Source organism: Sylvia atricapilla, chromosome 11, assembly GCF_009819655.1.
Source record: "Sylvia atricapilla isolate bSylAtr1 chromosome 11, bSylAtr1.pri, whole genome shotgun sequence".
NCBI classification, from domain to species: domain Eukaryota; kingdom Metazoa; phylum Chordata; class Aves; order Passeriformes; family Sylviidae; genus Sylvia; species Sylvia atricapilla.
This window is the reverse complement of record NC_089150.1, coordinates 13233861-13252517: the sequence shown is the minus strand read 5'-3', so window position 1 is coordinate 13252517 and position 18657 is coordinate 13233861. Positions and strand designations below refer to the sequence as shown.

Genomic DNA, 18657 nt, shown 5'->3' with positions numbered 1-18657 from the left:
GCCACAAACATAACCCCTTAATAATGTGAAGAATAATATGTTTTTGATTTGACCATACAATGTAAGAAAAAATAATGGGATAGGAATTCGATAGTCTTAACTTCCCAAATCCCATATGGTATGTTTATCATTTGCCATATGTGTAGTGTCTGATGTGCATATGAAGACCATGGATTTGAGATACTTCTCAGATCAGCAGCTTGAAGGTATCGTATCCCACAGCTTCACGAGATCCAAATGAGATGCAGAGCATTCACCATTTACTATACAGGAATGTCTGTCTTCATGGCAAGTGGTATTTACATGGCTAGATTTAAGGGATAATTGTGAATAAGTGATAGGAAGAAACAAAACTATATCCTTTTCTTAAACCAGTCAGTGTTTTGCATGTCTTAATTATGTCATTTCATAATCTGAAACACACACAAGGAAAGCTAAGTATCTAACATTATCACTTCCACTAAAAAATATTCCCAAAGTGGACATAAAGACACGTTATCATTTCAGGTGCAACATTCTTGTTCAAATTCTGTAATACAAAATTTTGTAATACAAAAATGACAGAAAAAAACTTCTAAGTTCTTTCTCATCTCCTTATGCATGGACAGTAAAAAAGCTGTTACTTCATATAGAGATTTCTATCCATTAAGACTCAGAAACAGAAAAGCAGCTCTGGAAAATATTGTAAAGAAACAAAGAAAGGCAAAAAATGAAAATCAGAGTTGTTGGCTGTTATGGAATGTATGGTTCATCCAAACCTTTTCTTTGGCTTTGGTTCACATCCCAAATGTTTCTTTGACTTCTGGGCTTGAAGAAAGCCAAAACTTTAAATGAAACATTGCCAAATCCAACATATTTTTGCAGGTTTAAGGTCAAAATCATGCAAACCCACAGAATTCGTCCTACCATCATAAATCAGCCTGAGTTTGCCAAAATGTTCTTTTCTGTTTCGCATAACCTTTTTCCACTAAACTTTTCCCAGTAACATTTAAAATTTTAGCCAATAGTAGTGCATTTAGTAACATGATTACATAGCTTCATATCATAATGGTTTTCTTATTCTGTAACAGTTGTCATTTTTGTTTTAACTTTCTATTATGGGGTTTGTTTTTAAATATTTTCCAGTGTCCTGAGTTTGCAGGGAAGCACAACTAAAGAAGCAATCCTTGGTCTTCAAGTGGATGACGCTTTATTTCTTTAAACTATTCACTCTTCTCCAGGCATTTTATAAACATGACAAAGTCTTAATGCATATTCCTATGGGAATTCTGAAAAATATAATGACTTGTAAACTTATGAGGAAGAATTACTTAACTTTTCAGAAACGCACTTGGCTTCTTTACCAACATACTGTGATGGTAAATTAGTTGGTCTAATGCCCACTGATTCTACTTTTTAAAAACCAATTTCTCTAGATTTTTATAATAAAGATATCACACGTGGATGTAGTTTTCCAAAACTTATATGGAACACCTTTTAGAAAGAGATGTCACATTAGTCATCCTCCAATTCTTAGGCAAGTTAGAAATTCTCATATTTCACTTTTAATTTTCAAGGTCAGCATGGAAACTGCTTGGTACTGAGAGTAACTTGGCCTGACTAAAAGCTCATCCTACATTTAACAAGAGTTTGAACCTGGCAGTACCTTTCAACCTGAATTATCCTCTGATCCTGTGATGACAGCATTGTTAATTCTAGTAACTGTTGTGCAGTGTCTTCTGCTGTCACCTCACTCTGAGATACATCTTCCAACACTTCACCTGTAAAAAGGAGTTCTAGAAGCTGAACTACCCAAGTTCTTTTTCTGTGAAACCAGAACAAGAAATATCTTTCATTTTTTGATCTCATGACCCCATTTTCTGAAAGCACTCTTTATATGCCTTGATTATCTTTGTCTCTAGAGATTCTCTGGCTAGCTACGGCCTTCCAATACATTTGAAAACTACCAGTTTGAGTGCATTTCATTACTTATTCCTTATTGTGCTTCGTGCATTTCATGGTCTGCCTATTTGTGCTTTTTTTATTTGCCAGGTTTTATGATTCTGTTCTTTTCAACTAGACAAATTTAAGTTTTGAGAAAGTTCGGTTTGGTTTTTTGGGGGCTTTTTTGATAGCTTCCTTTATCCTGCTGTTTAATTGTGCTGGTTTCCGTTTGGTCTTATTAAAGCAGTTTATAATAGGTGATATCCATTTCCTCTGAGCCAATATAATTTTCTTTAAATAGCCTTCATGATGCCTGTAAAGATTTTACTCCTTTGACTGTCTTTTTTAAACACTTTATGACGTGTAACAGCAATATGGATGCTGAATGTGACTAAAAGTTTCAGAAAATGCATGCTCTCTTAAGCAGACTTCCATTGGTTCATATTTCAAATATTAATCCTATGAAGTAGAGATACTTTCCAGAAACACACACACACATCTTCACTAGTCTACATTATTTGTAAAACTCATTTTGGATTCATACTATAGATGACATATTCATATTATGGACTAGATTTTATTCAATTACATTAAGAAAAAGAGTGGAAAAGTTCTTTTTTTCCCCTTGGGAATACATATCAAGTGATAAATATCTCAAATTTTCATGCAAATACTGAGCTATTTTTCAGCATCCTAACATTCCAAAAAACATTTACTAGCTCACTAAGTTTATTACTGATTACACTTTCCTTTAAAGCACAAATGCTATAGTTACATTCTGCCTGATTTACTGGCTTCCAATCACTACTTGAGACATCTGGCCACCTGTTTTATACTCAAGAACTAGTTTGGGGAACAAGAAATTTGAGGGGGAAAAATTAGGAAAACAGAAGACAAAACAAAACACAAACCCTATCAGACACACCAAGACCTTCAGAACTTTGCTAGATAATAACACAGGTTTATACTTGCTTTACCTATATCTGGGTTAAAGAACAAATGGCCACTGCACATGTGGTAAAATCTGTGGAGAAGAATTTAATACATGTGCACCAAAGAGATTTCTAGAGTACCCATTAAAACTTCTTATTCTTTTCTCACAACTTTCATGTAGCAATATTAATCTGATACCTCTTCATTGTAAAAGATATGGAAAATAAATATACCATATAGTAATACTGAAATTAGTTAAAATGTTTTAACTGAATGATTACTACTCAGCTATTTTAAATTAAAACACTGGTTTTATGTAAAATGTTCCCCTTTTGATCTTGAGGGTTTTGCTTTGCATTTGACTGATGTTTCCAACTGAATTAAGACTCATTGGTACAGAGTATTTCTGGTAGGCTCTGCTTGGTTACAATACTAAGAGTGGAGACCGAGCAAAGGATGTACAGAGGCTCCAGAAAGTGTTTACCTTTCAGCACTTCTCTCCACCAGACTGAAAGATTCCTGCCTTTATTTTCATTTGGATGTTTTTTAGGTTTCTGTGTGAAATAAGCAGGTGAAGCCTACTGTAAGGTGAGGGACACACTGTACATAACACAGGAGTAGGTTTACCATCCCCATCCCCGGGCAGAGGTCACCCCTTGGTTGTCAGTATTTGATCTCCTGAATGAACCTGTGGATACATGGCATATTTGGTCATTGGGCCCCATCCTTCCCCAGTCCCACCAGGAGTGTGGGCAGACCCTGGTGTCACATCCAGCCCTGCCCACCACAGAGACCCTGGGGGACTGCACCCAGTGCTGGGGGCTCAGCCTGGGCTGGGTGTGACCCTGTGCCTCAGTCCCCAAGGGACAGCTGCCCCGAGACCTGCCGTGACCACGGGCTGACTGACTGCCTCTGTCCCCTCTCCACAGGGCCCCCAGCAGCTGCCCCTGTCCCCTGGGCTCCTCGCTGTGCTGGGGGGATTCTCAGTGGCCCCTGTCCACTGCTGTCCCCAGTGCTGTCCCTGGAGCTCCCCGAGTCCAGCTGCAGCTCCCTCACCAGCACCAGCAGCACCATAATGTGTGTGCTCCCTGCTGCTGCTGGTATAACCAGGAGAGTGCTACAGCAGGGGAACTTGCACTGGGAAGTGGCAGAAATAAATGTCCTTCAAAAATCTTCACATGTCTGTTATCATGTCCTGGTGTCAAAATACCACAGCACACAGAACAGGGAAATCACAATTTGTGGAATCATCCAGGACAACATTTACATGAACGTTTTCCTTTTAAACTCATAAGAAACCTTCTCAGGATGAGAGATAAACTATTTCACTTGACTGTCCACACGATAATTCATGTTTTAATTTAACAGGTACTTCACACACATTTCAATTCCAGACTCACAGCATCCCAAATATGCTGAGTTGGAAGGGACCCATAAGTACAACTGAGTCCAATCCTGGCCCTGCAGAGAATTCCCCAAGAATCCCAGGATGTCTCAGAGAGCATTGTCCAAACACTTCTTGACAGCCTTGGGGCTGTGACCACTGCCCTGGGGAGCTTGTGCAGTTCCCAACCAAGAAGAACCTTTTTCTAATATCCAGCCTAAATCTCCCCTGACACAATGTCAGTCCCTCACATCCTGTCATTGGTCACCAGATAGAGATCAATTAGATAAGAAAAGAATGCAATTTGCAGTGAAAATTGGAATAGAGCATCTCAGAGCACCAAGAATACACAAGTTAGCTTATATTAGCCACCTAAGCATAGCCCATAATTCATATCCACCAGAATGGATTTAGGATAACTTCATCCAGGTATCTAGTTAATGTGTTCAGAGCAAAGGTTTCTATGCAGGAAGCTACCAGGTGATCTTTTAAATGATAGCTTTCTAGTATTCTTGTGATGCACTTCACACTGAGAAAAAAGAGACAAAAGAGGAGTTCAAGTTACTAGTTATCCTGCCTGTAACACTAATTATTTTAGTGTTTATCATTTTTGTAAGAAAAAGATTAACAAAGCCATCATGTATAAAGGATCAAAGCCTATGTTGAAAGTACAGAGCCAGACAGCAACCTCTGAGCAATCTTTTCTAATGTCTGTATTAAGAGAAATAATTATATTTGCTAGGACTTGGCAGCCAAATGTTCTCATAAAAGAACACCCAGACAGAAAAGCCAATTTTGACAAGCCTTACAGCTGACTGTAGAAGGACTTTCTCACAAATTACAATTCCCATCAACAGATCAGATGTAAATGATGAATGACAATGGACTGTTTCCATTTTTACTTAAGATCTGCTTTCTCAATGACCTTTTAAGTTTATTTTTTGTCTGCACAGGGTTTTTTAAAACTATTTTTTCTTCATGTGAGAAATCTTTGTCTGACAAGCAGTGGCAAAAATCACATTAACTTTAGTAGAGCCAGGAATTCACCCCCATATGAGGGAAAACACAAAATTCTTTCTTCAAAATGAAGAGACTATAGCACTCATGTGACACACTGTTCACATTGTTATAATGTCCCTTTGAAGTTTAAAAAAAACAAAGAGGAGGAGGGGATCACAAACACCTGGCTTTTATCTCTGTCATAACTTCGAGATGGCTAAATTATGGCAGTTGTCAATATGACAAAGGTATGTGACAGCTAAAGAGGAGGTGTAAAATGCTTCTTTCACTATGCCAATAAGCAATTGTGAAAAGAAATGTAACTACCTGATACCAAATAATATTGCATCAGCTTTACTCCACACTAAAGAACAAATGCATTTGAAATGGTATTTCTAATTCATGTCACTAAAATGTCATAAAAATACAAATAATAACTCAAAATGTATTTTTTAAAAAACAATATGAAAAAAAAATCTGTATTCTGTGCACAGTTGTGATTTTTCAGATTCGAAGTTAATATTTTTATAGTTCATCTACATCAGACTCATATTTTAAAATAAGTTCATTTTTTCCCTATTTACAATTATTACAGGTGTCAGAGGAAAAAAGCTCCCATTGTATTAATACATTTATTTAGTGAAAACATATTAATACAAATGTATTAAAGCATTTATTTAGTGAAAACAACAATATCCCAAATCTGTCAAGTTTTCTCCAAGGTTTTTGTAGAGGAGTCTGATGCAGAAAGCTAAACAGACTTTTCCAGGGAAAAGAAAAAAAATGGAAAAATATAAACAGAAGTAATGGATGAAACAAATGCTTGTTAAAGACCCTTGCTGTAACCTGAAAGAAGAGCCTTCTAAAAAATTTAATATACTGCTCTCCAGTGTTTGTTGTTGAATTATCTGATTACCTTGCTAATGCTGCTTAAAAAGAAAGCTGCCTCTAAACTGCAAATATCAGTACTCTTCTATTTCTTCATGGGCAGCTATTATTCACCATCCTCAGAATCAAGAGACTACTAAACTGCAAAATAATTAATATGGTATGCAGTTTCCCTTGCCTTTCATGCCCTAAACACAAACTTTTGATCACTCACTGGACCAAAAACTGTATCAACTTCACCTGCACTAAGTACCTCAATTAGGAACAATTCATTAGCAACATTTTTAGTATCATGAACTAAATATTCTGAGTCAACAGTTCAGACAAGTAAAGGAATACTGGATAGACAAAGCCTGTGCTACTTAATGTTTCCTTCAACCAGTTGGGACACCTTGTACACAACCTTTACTTCTTATGCTTCAGTTTCACTCCATATACAACTTACAAGCCTATTCTTTAGGATACTCTGAGATTTATTAATAAAACATGTTTTGTCAAGTTTGAAAGTTCTTAATTTAACACCAATTTTTTTTTCTATTTTTTTACCTTACAATAAAATTTGGCCCTGCATTTTTCTACTGAAAGAGAGATCTTTTTTGTCTCTCATGTGAAAGCTTCTCAGAGCCAAGATGGGGTTACAATAAATAATAACTATTTCCAAGGTGGGACAAGACTATATGTGAAGGTGCTTTACCTCCCTTCTCTTTCCATTTTCTACACACAGGAGTCTGTAAGTAATAATATATAAGGCTATTACAGAACACTCCTAATCAGATATAAGTATAAATCTGGCTTATTAACAACCAACCAAAATATTCTACTTAGACTTAATCAAGCAGACTTTTTGTTTCTGACCAGATGTATTAGTAACAGACCTCAAAATTATCTATGGATAGTGACAAACAGCAGCAGCAGCTGTCACTGTTCTAACCAGGTAAATACAAAACCAAATTATGGGAATAGGTAGAAATCTGAGCTTGATGCAGACCACAGGACGGTTTTTGAAAACCTTTTTATATTTTCGTCCAGCCTATCAAGCTATCAGCAAAAATGTTATAGATTGTGGATAAGCTACAAATATGAGGAAGTATACAGAGAGAGTTTGCACAGAATTTAGGTAATTGGTTGTACTTTTAGAATATATTTACTTTTTTTGCTGCTTTATCTATAGGAAATCAGCTTTCATTTGCAGTAACTGAAAATAAAAAATCTATAGGCAACATTTTTATGCAATTCCTAAACTGGAAAATCTATGCTAATACTAATTGTCATTACATTTTTTTTTATATTAGAGGGTTAAACAACCTATATTCATCTTTTATTGAAGGCAGTTACACAAATAGGGTCAGACATTTTATTGCAATTTCACTTTGTAACATTTCAATCTAAATCATTGTCTTTGTCATTGATTATAATTCATCTAACATAGAGTGCTTAAATACATAATTTAATAACATATTAGATGAGCTATAACTCTGTGTAAAAGCTAAAAATGAGCTTTATGTGGAATGCTATATTGGACAGTAATGTGCTGAAATACTAACATCTAATATAATGAGGTTATTGATGTAGAGTTGACATATAACTTGATTTGCAGATGCCCTACTGACTAACCTTTTGCAACTATATCTCAGTGTAAACCTGTGGTAATTATTGCTGGGTAGGGAGAGTTGGTTTAACTGAACGATTCCTTTTGATGCATATGAATGCAATTGCCCCCTGGAGACTACAGGAGTGCTGCATGTGTGAGTTATTACATATTGAGAGGGAGAAAAGAAAGTTGTATCACATTAAACTTTTTCTGTTTCCCATTCTTGCAGTTTTGTTTTTTCCAACGACAACATTCCCTTCCAGTGCCTTGCCATATATGACCTTTTCAACTAACAAAACATATTAAAACACATAGTAGAAATAACTGATTTAATTTAAACAAAGCACTTGTCAATAGTTGCAGTGCACAGATTTCTAAAGAACTGCAAATCAGAAGTCCAGGTTTTATTCCTGGGTAACTAAAGCCAGGGAATTAACGTTACACAGACAATACTGAAAAACATTAAATTTCTGACTTAACTGTAGAAACTGAGAAAGATGAGAAAGTCAGTATTCAGACTGTCTGATATGGGATGCCCAACATGTCTTTGCAATAATGCAAGAAGTGTATCAAAGATTAAACAACTATACTGTGTACTTGCATAAACCCCCAAAATTAATAGATTGTGATATTTCTAGGAATAAAAATTATGTTATTTTATACTTACTCATATAATGGAATACATTAGTCAAAAAAAAAAAAAAAAGTGACAACTTCATAGAACAGTTTTGCTGATAATGCTTTGACTACTTCAGGTTTTTTCATATTATATGTGGTTAGATCAACACAGCACAGAACACTGCAGGTCTTCTGTCAACCCACCACTTCTGACAACTCACCAATTATGACAAAGAAAAAGTTAAGAGGCTCTGATTCTAGTAGAAGTAGAAATTGATCTGCAAGTGAGATTTTCACGTATCGCCTACAGGGACATTTTATAACAGGAGTGGTTTTGGCTTCTGGGGATTAGACTGCACAATGAAAACAAATGTCAAAGTAAATCCCCCCAAAAAACCCACTTCTGGTATTGATCTTCAGCCCTACCAATCAACCTTCCTGCCCTCTGTAAGTTCTCAAATACCTTTCTTCATCTGAAATCCGTTAGAAATATTTTCTTCAACATAATCTTAAACTACTGGCTGAAGTTCAACACACGTTTCAGCAACACATATGGAATTTATCCACAGTGTAAGGAACCCCCACAGGCCAAGGAAGGAAAATTCCTAACTGTCCATCCATGTTTACAATCTGAATTTGTATTTATATAATGTTGGAAATCTGAAGATAAGTACACTAGCTGTGTCTTCAATAGTCTTACATGTGTTTGAGGGGATTATACTGAGATTTTTAACTATGCATTTCTAATCTGCTAATAGTTTTTTTAATACATTGCACTACAGCATCACCAATTTACTCTTTTTTTTTATTGCCTCATCTCCACTCAAAGTTCTGGGGTTTTTATAGATTCATTAACAATGACTACAAAAAAAACTTTTGTTAAATGTCTATTAAAAACATATATTCATCTCCACGAAAATAAACCACTTCAAGAAAACACAAATCCTGCCTTTTACCTAGATATTTACAAGAGAAAAAGAAGTTCCCTGAATTGTGTGAAGCTCATAATATGTTATACATTTTGCTGAAGGCTGGTTATTTTTGAGCTTGTAGTTACTCCTACACTCTATCTTGGCAAAATCCACCTACAATTAGAGAAGCAGTGAAATGCCAAAGGAAGTAGCTGTGAACACATCACTACTGCTCACAACTGTGCACTTTGCTAAGTTCTCTCCATTTTCTACTATATAACTCTTGCTGTATAAGGGTGAAACAAACTGATATGTACCTGAACATTTATTCTCTTACAAACTAACCAAACCTCAGCTTAACCACTCAAATACAAAATGTGACAGTCCCCAAAGAAACTGCAGTTTGAAACATAAATACAAGAAGAGCACACAATAACTTATGTTAGATTTAAGGCATTAAAGTAAAGAGAATTATGTAGATATATTAGAGAAAATTGGCATTAAATACTGACTTTCACATTTCTTCATATGTTCATTCATTAACTTAATAGACTATGTAGAGGGAACTTAGCCAAATATATTTCAAAAATTGTTCACTTGCACTTGGAATCAACTCACTCGTTAGAAAGTATTTGCAACAGCTTGAAGAAATATATACATACAGGAAAAAAAATAAAAAGAAATCAAAAAATTTAGTGCAAAACTTTGGAAGTAAATTTGTTCCTGAAATTATTTCTGCATGGGCTGCAGTAGTAAAGAGGACTTCTATAACACAAGACAATCACAGTCTTGAATCTCAAATGTCAGATGCATCATTACACTTGTGCTTTAATCATGGAAAGGTTTTGGTAAAAATAAGTTTTTACTTATTACAGCCATAATAGAAATTAATTTCTTTTCTGCATTTTCCCTAAACAAGCCCATGGGCAGTTTTAAGGGAGAACTTAATTCTCATTGCCCCACTTACCCCACCTTCTGAATTTGTCACTGAACTGGCTCCAACAAACATCTTACACAAGGACTGAAGGACTTGGTGTAGCTGACTCTTATGCAGACTTATACAAAAACTGGCTTTTGTTTCAAAATATTCATACCTGGCAGCAGAAATCTTAAGGAGAAGAAGATCTTCACAAGCATTGCACGCCATATCTTAGCCATCCTCCAGTCTCTGAACATATTTCAAAAGTCTATCTAAAATTTATCTCTGTGTGTTCTGATTGCTAATATTATTAAGAAAGGAAAATCAAGTTCCCCTCATCCTCTGCCCACAACAATATGAGGTACCAAACAACTGCAACTCTACACATCAGAGTTAGACCACAACTAACAATTCACACATGCACATTGCAGAAATCACAGGAGTGTTGCAAATACGTAAAATCCCAATCTTACTGCTGTCTGGCCCCCACAAAAATTAGCAGCCTTTTAAAGATAGAATCATACAGAACCCTGAGAATTATTAAACACTGAGAATTATTAAAGTTGTCCAGAAAGGTATAGGTCCACCTTATGACAGATGCTTAAATTAGAATGAACTTTTAATATAATAGCTCATGATTTTAACCTCTGAAAAGGTTGTGTTTTGTCACTGCATATGAATTTCAGCACTACTAATACAAAGCTGTGTGTTTATGCAATGAATTCTCTCCTGCCTTGTGTCAGCTCCATACACTAATGCCTGTCTGCATAGCAGTCAGGACTGCTTCCTCTGTCTCTGCACTGACTACACTGCTCTGTTCATTTTTTTTTTTTTTTTGCAAGACTTCATCTCATTCTCTAGCTTTCTCTTTTTATTTATATTATAATATCAAAGCTTTTGAGACAATGCAGTAAGAAATGCTTCTGACACATTAAGAGAAGTCATAGTAAATTCATAGTAATGTCAGATATACCCCTTGTTTAGGCCACACTATTTTGTAAGACACAGAAATAACATACAGCAATTTGCAATGTCTTGGGTACATTTTGTAGTTTTAGAGCTATTATGGAGTTGAAAATTACATGCTAAAGCACACAGTGACAAATAAAGCAACAAATCCAGGGCTAAGGATTCATGCTGACTAGCTGTGAAACCTCTTGGGAGCTATTTTCAGTGATTAAGACATCACAGATATTCACATGGCAAGAATCAGAAAGCAGTAATATTAACTAGCCAGGTTTTTTATCTCTTTTGACAGGACTTCCTCCTGATCATGTTTTATTCATTACCTAAGACCAAATTTCCAGCCAGTACAGAGCTATTGGAAAACTGGAACTCTTGCCTTGCCTCACTACATCCCATGAAAAGCATGACTGACAAGCTGAACTCTGTTTAAAAAGTGAGGTATTTACACCTGGAAAATGTACATGTGTACGCAATCTGTTCCACAGTACTGCAGGCACAAACCATTGATCAAGCTGCCTGTATATGATATTTGAAATCAATGAGAACTACACATTGTCTCACTCAAGAACAATTTTGTTAGTGAAATATCTCTTTTCCACATGCGGGTTTCCAGCCAAAGAAAACCCAAGCTACCTCAAAGAGAATTGTGACAAATTACCCAAACATTTAAAACATAAGGAGAGTCAAAAACTTTGCCAGCAGATGAACTGGAAGAAAGAGGGGAAACACCCAGAAGCTGCAGATCACAGCAGAATAGGGTATTAAACTTGTAAACTTTTTTCAGGTTCATCCCTGTACTTTTTTTTGTGACACATATGCATTGGACAGTTCGTATAAAATTTCAAGAAAGAAGTGTTTCTGAACTTAGATCTCTTATTGATACATTACATCTATGAGAAGCATAATGAGACAAAAGTGTATATTCAATTCCCTTTGAGGCTATGTCACGAGAGACATCGGAATATTATTAGTGCATCCTCTTATTGCTTACTCTAGAGAAACAAAAAGACTTTGTTGTTCTTGTTATTACAGTAGATTTGAAATTCAGAATGAAAATCAAATGCATTCAAATTTTCAATGTTATGCAAATGTTTCCTTTCCCAATTTTACTGAGGTACCAGTGTTACTGGAAGAAACACGTTCCATACAAGAATCAAGAAAAATTAATCTCAGGGAATAAACGAGCCTCACATCTCTAGCATTTCAAGATCCTGTAAAGAGATTTGAAGAATTATGCATAAATTACATGATATCTGTATATTTCTTAGCACAGTTTTTCTCAAAAAGGCTTATCATTTTTAAGGCAGACCAAAAAAAGAAAAATGAAGACATGTTAGATACCCCGTTCCCAAAAAACTTTATGATAAAGTGTTCAAGGTCCAGCTCTCCTGCTGTGATCCTTTGTGTAATATATGACCATCATGTCTGGCAAGACTTACACAGGTCTGCCCTTGATTTGTGTTAGGAAAAAACAGAAAATCTCACATCTATTCTTCATTCCTGAGAATTAATCTGGCTCCCTGATGTTTCCAATTTTACAGTGATCCCAAGAACCCCCCCCTCAAACCACACCTGAAACATCACTCACATTTACAGATGATAGCTGAGGGAGACCAAAGTGAATTCCCTCCCCAGGCATCCCAGAGCATTCTCCATCACAGCAATGGCCTTGAGGTGCTGTGAGATGGGGCCAGCAGACACTCAAACCTGCCCTGTAAGTACTGACACTGGGACATGACCCAGCTTTGAGAGGCTTTTACCTGAAAGGACTGTGAAAAGTGTCACCAATACACATGGTGCCAGATGCCTCAGGAACTATCACATACTACTAAAGCTTCCAAGAAACTACAGACTTCTGAACCTCTTCACAGCCATCAGAAAGCAGATGAACAGCTGAATGGGTACAGCTCCAGCCCCTGTGTGAGCTGTACAGCAGGGATGGCACTTGACCACCTCAGTTTGCCCTGAGCAGCCCCTTAAGGGTCCATGGACAACCATACTCACTTTTTTATTTCACCTTTTTCACTACTTCTGCAACAGGGACCAAGACTTGGCTGGAGTAAATGTAATCTGACCAGTCTGACTGCTCTTCAATTCTCAGCTGAGCTTATCACAGCCAGCCAACAGCCAGCTTATCACAGCTAGCCAACAAACAGTCATTACATCAGGCCAGAGAATTTTAGGATACACTTTTCCCCCAACAGCTCAATACATCATTCACAAATGTAACAAGTACGCTGTAGACACAAGCACTGTGTGTTATAAATGCATATAAATGCAGGGCCTTTCCACTAAAAGTAGAAGTTATTATGGACAGTAAGAAAAGGTGGTCCCTATGGTTTACTAGGATGTGAATTAAACACTTACTGAAACACCAGCTTTAATTAGCAGATGCATAGTACTCCTATAATTTTTTTAAAAGTATATCATGTATGTCACATAATTTGTCTCCCCAAAAATGATGCCTCATTTAAATCCTTAGATCACTGCTGTTACTTTTCATACAACTCCATGAAGGAGGAAAGGTTTTCCTAAAAAATTATGGGAAAAAATTCTATATCAAGGCTAATTGACGTGAGCATTAGAATTTGTTTGGCTTTTCAACAAGTCAATCACCTGCTTGGCAGATTCACATAACAAGACTTGATGCTCTCACCTAGCATTTGTAATTACCTTACATATATAAAAGAAATAAACTGTACACTGAAAAACTTTAAATAAAAATGCTTTCCTATAAGCAGAAAAAATGTACATCAGTCATGTCACACCTGCACTGTGACATGACTATTCAATGTCAGAGCATTTACTTTATTTGCAAGATTCACTACAGTGTTTTTGCAGAGCAATAAAACCTCGCAAAATCTTGCAACCCCAGGGAAACCTCAAGTTTCCATGCACTCTTCTAAGTTAAGAAATGCTTGAGAAGAAACAAGCTGAGGAAATGTGGAAATCTTTGACAGAGGAAATACAGCAATTGTTTGGAGCTGCAAACTGATAAGAGCAGCTGACAGTCCATATGGCAGAGCGGGCAGGATTATCCCTACCAGCAATCCAGCAGCATAGACAACCAAGGCTCCCTTTCTCCTGTTGTTCCTGCAGCTACTGGGAATGTAATATATTACCTAATATATATATATATATATATTACTGAAAGTAATACATTGAATGACATAATTTAAAAATATTGACGTTTTAAGGTATAGTAACAAGAAATAACCACTCTTGATTAACTGGTTTTCATAAACTGTTCTTAGTGTATAGACACTTTACAGAAAGCGAATGGAACAGAAGAACCACACACCAGACAGGTTTTTTTTTTTCTAAATTCAAGCCATTCAGCCACATCATCACCATTCTCTAGACCCAATCTCATCTCATGAGTAGAAACCTCCAAATATTGCCGCCACATTAAGAATCCTGAGAATGGCTTCTACTCTCTAGTCATTGCCCTATTGCAATAGATTTCCAAAATAATACTGAAAAATAAGCTTAATTTATTCTCTTTACTCAACCACTATAATTACAAGTAGCTGCTCAACACTGAAATTTAATTTTGATATATCATATTCTCAGACCAAATCCTTCACAAGCTTTAATTGCTCTATCCTGTGCAGTGGAATGCATGGTGATGCAATCAGTATGTAATGACCAAGGTTGTAAAGTAAACATAACACTGCACAGATGCATAAATAATGTATCATTTCCTGAACTTGATTCTGACATAAAGCTTCACCAACACAAGCCAAAAGAGAGATGTGGTGTTAATTTTTCCATTTTGCATATAGGAACACATATGCAACATATGAATATATGAAACTTAAGAGGGTCAAATTCCATCCACTGGAAATTTTCCAGAAACACATATTAACCAGACCAAGGCAAAACTGGTATTTTGCACTGTAAATTGCCTATAAACACCGGGCATGGAGACATTGATGTTGTCAACAGAAATCAGCACTTCTCTTCGTGGTTTTTCACAGTCAGATCTCAGAATACTTTTTAAGTCAAGCATCAAATTTGTGGCCTTGAATACAAGTTCTCTGCTATGTAATGTATCACTTAAACAGATCAGTTTAAGAACATTCATTTCTCAAACACCAAACTAAGTAACTTACAAACTGTTGAAATGCTCCTGGAATAAGGCTTAAAGTCTATCTGAAATACAGAAGAGATATACTTGAACTTTTTCTTTACAACTGTAAGAAAAAACAGTTGCTGATGTAGTAACTGTGTAGAGGTCCTCAAATTCTATTGTTTTGTTTTTTTCTTTGCCCTCAATAGCAAATATTTTCTGGATACAACTGAGGTGAGCAGTGGATCCTCTGGTAGAAAAGGAAGGAACCATCAGCTTTGTGTGGGAACAGATTCATTACACATTCTGGAAGACACACACTGGGACAGAAGTATATTTTCTTAGATAGCTTTAAAAAAATTGAAAAATAAACTCACTTGTAAATGTTGAGAGTTGTCAGTCATATTGTCCTCTCGCCTACGAACTTCTTCCAACAGCTGCGCATTCTTCTTTTTCTCTAATTGCTGATTGTGCTTCAGATTGGCAACCTTCTTGTTTTGGTCCTTCATATGTCTAAGAATTGCACACACACACACACACCCATTAGTGTTAATGACTGTAATTACTTCTTTTGCAAGAGATTAAAGTTCTGACTACAACACAGGACATCTATTCTCTGACACAAGTTTTCAAGCACCAGTTGTAACAATAAAACTTCATCTTGTTTTCAAGATGGAATATCAGAACAGCTTTCAATTACAGAGTGGTAAAGCAATTATTTTGGCTTACAAGATTTCCCCCTTTTTACCATTTCCTCACAAAAACTCATACATATTCTGAGCTCTGTGCAGAAAAATTCTTGAAAGAGGGAGATTATCCAACATTCCTCACACATTCTGCATTCAGAAACAATTTTAATAGGTGCTTCAAGCAGCATTAATTTCAAAGGAAGCAGAAGGTGAAGGTGATGACTAATGTATGTTGTGAAATTATATTTTTTAAAACCTGGACTACAAATACAGTGTTTAGGATGATTAAAGTGTGATGAGGTACAAGGTCAGGTCATAAATATGCCATGAAGAATAAAGGATGCCTTTACAAATAGCTTTGTACATGACAAAAACATTTATATCACTTTTAATAATGGGACTTCTTTCTAAAAAAGGTAATCAATAAACAAATTTATGAGCCATTCCTAAGGAAATGAAACAATCCTTGCCACCCTTATATGTTTTAAGACTTATATGTATTAATAAAAAACAATTAATTGTTTCAGTTTTCATTATCTTTTATTGGACGTTATTCATTAAGTTACCAGAAGCATTTCTGAGACTTAGCATACACCTTTGCAAGAAAGAAGGAAAATTAATTTTGTCTGTCAGGCAATGAAAACATATCCTTGCAGCAATACTTTCTACCTGCTTGAATTCTTAGATATTATTTTCCAGACTCCCTTTGACTTGGAGGAATTTGCTCCCTTTTATCTATAAAAAATAAAAGTCACGTGCAAATTCCTAATGAGATCTACTCACTAATCCTACTGTGGCAAATGAAGAGAATATTATTCATTGCCCAAAAGGATCACTGAAAATCCCTCCTTTGCTTCCACATCAGAAGCCGTGAAAAAAGTTACAGAATAAATTTCTTGCACAGATTTTATTATGCTAAAGAAATTGGGTCATTTAATATTACTTCTATCACTGGTTTCTTTGTCCTACCAGTGGGGTTTTTTTCACTATTTACGCTGAAAAACTAACAGCTAATTTGCAATTAATAAATGTGCCAATGGTATGAAAAATTCTTAAAAGACACTTCATGTAAAAGTTTGTAAGTACAGCACATTAGAGAAAATCCAATCAATTATAACTTTAAAAAAAAAGTACCATAAACCTGCCCAGGTAAGAAGAGCGTGGACAGCTAGCTCAAATATGGGTTATTTGCTTGCAACTCCAAGTGAAGATCAGTTCCCTGTCAGGAGTCTGCCTCATAATTCTAAGTACAGAATTACTCAGCATAAAACCAAAATTAATACTGGAAAAAAACTACTTCCACAACTTCATATATGAATGTATTTGGCAGAAATTTTGGTGGTGCAACATGGCTTTGTGCTGTTAAAACGTAAATTGGTTTCCAATCTCATGTTGAGTAAATGATAAATTGATTTAATCTCTGTAAGAAGTTCAATCTTATGCCAACTCTATCCACTTCTTTCATCACCCCTCCCTCACACAACTTCCCATTTCAGCTTCTCTCTAATGCCACACTGAAAAGTAGAACATGGTAAAGCTGCAAAGGAAAAACATCTGCTGCCTGTGATATGCAAAATCTTGAAGAGAAGGAAATAAAAGAAAGCTCTGTCATAGCCTCTCTTTATTCCACAACTGGCTGCATATCTATGGAAATTAAAAGAAAAGAAAATGCTACAGCTAAAAAGCCTAGCTGATAAGTTTTCTTTTAGGCCTGCACTAAAAGTACTGGGAGAGTTCAATGCAGCAAATAAATACAAAAAAAAAACATATTTCCCATCAGCTAGTGTTTTTGGGGTTTTCTTAAAAAGCAAATTTCAAATATAATCCTCAGTCCAGTAGAATTTTTGAGTTTCTTGCTCTGGTATGTTTTCATGTGGCTCTTCTGTTTCTAAAATGCTTTTGAATAAAATACAAGACTAGGATAAGCATGAGAAATATGCATGAGAAATAGAAAAATATTTGGGAACAGTACCCAATCAGCATAAACTATCATATGCCATGACCTTAGAGGATATATGATAAAATATCCACATAGTAACATAGTAACAATGCTGACATCCACAGTTGAGTCTACATTACTCTTTATCATGTGGAATTCATTTCATTTGTTCTGCTACACTGCTTGAATTTAAAGCTCGAAGACCACAAAATTCATTAGACAGAATAAAAAAAAGACTACTGCTTAAGACATATGTCTTTATAATATGAAGTGTTTATTTCAGGAGTCTGGTCAGTAGAATTCCTCTTACCATCACAAGTTAATAATTTTCTGCTAATGTAACATTTTCTCATAGTGTAATTGCCCCAGAGCAGGAAGATGAAATCCACAGCTCTTATTCTCCACATTGTTACGGTTCGTTCTGAAGCTGGGCATCTATTCTCATTTAGGGTTAATTTTATTATTTTATTATTATTTATGTATTCTCTTTTAGGTTAATTTTTTAACCTCTGAGCCTGACATTACAGTCATCCCAAGCTGGTTAAAACACATCACTCTGCTGCATTTGTGATTTTACAAACTTCACAAAACTGGAAAACCAGGCTACAAACCAGTCCTGAAGCACTCAAGCCCATAGTACACTGATGTAGTGCCAACACTGCATTTGGCTTAAAGAAATTACGTTCTGAGCTCATAAACATTTAAGAAACAAAGCAGACTAAAAAAGCAGCATAAATGACTAACACTCTGCACAGATGCTTAATCTTGGCCAAACCCTAAAAAGTAGGATTAATGACAGTTTTACAGGTAACAAATTTACATTTG

At 35.8% G+C, this 18657-nt stretch overlaps 1 protein-coding gene across 2 annotated transcripts in view; it reads right to left on the bottom strand.

The window, feature by feature from the left end:
* ERC2 (ELKS/RAB6-interacting/CAST family member 2) overlaps positions 1-18657 on the bottom strand; it is a 420204-nt gene that overhangs the window by 225548 nt on the left and 175999 nt on the right. For both annotated transcript variants that reach the window (XM_066326741.1, XM_066326740.1), the window contains exon 13: positions 15582-15717. In XM_066326741.1, coding sequence (XP_066182838.1) covers positions 15582-15717 — 136 coding nt within the window. The remainder of the gene's footprint in view (positions 1-15581; positions 15718-18657) is intronic.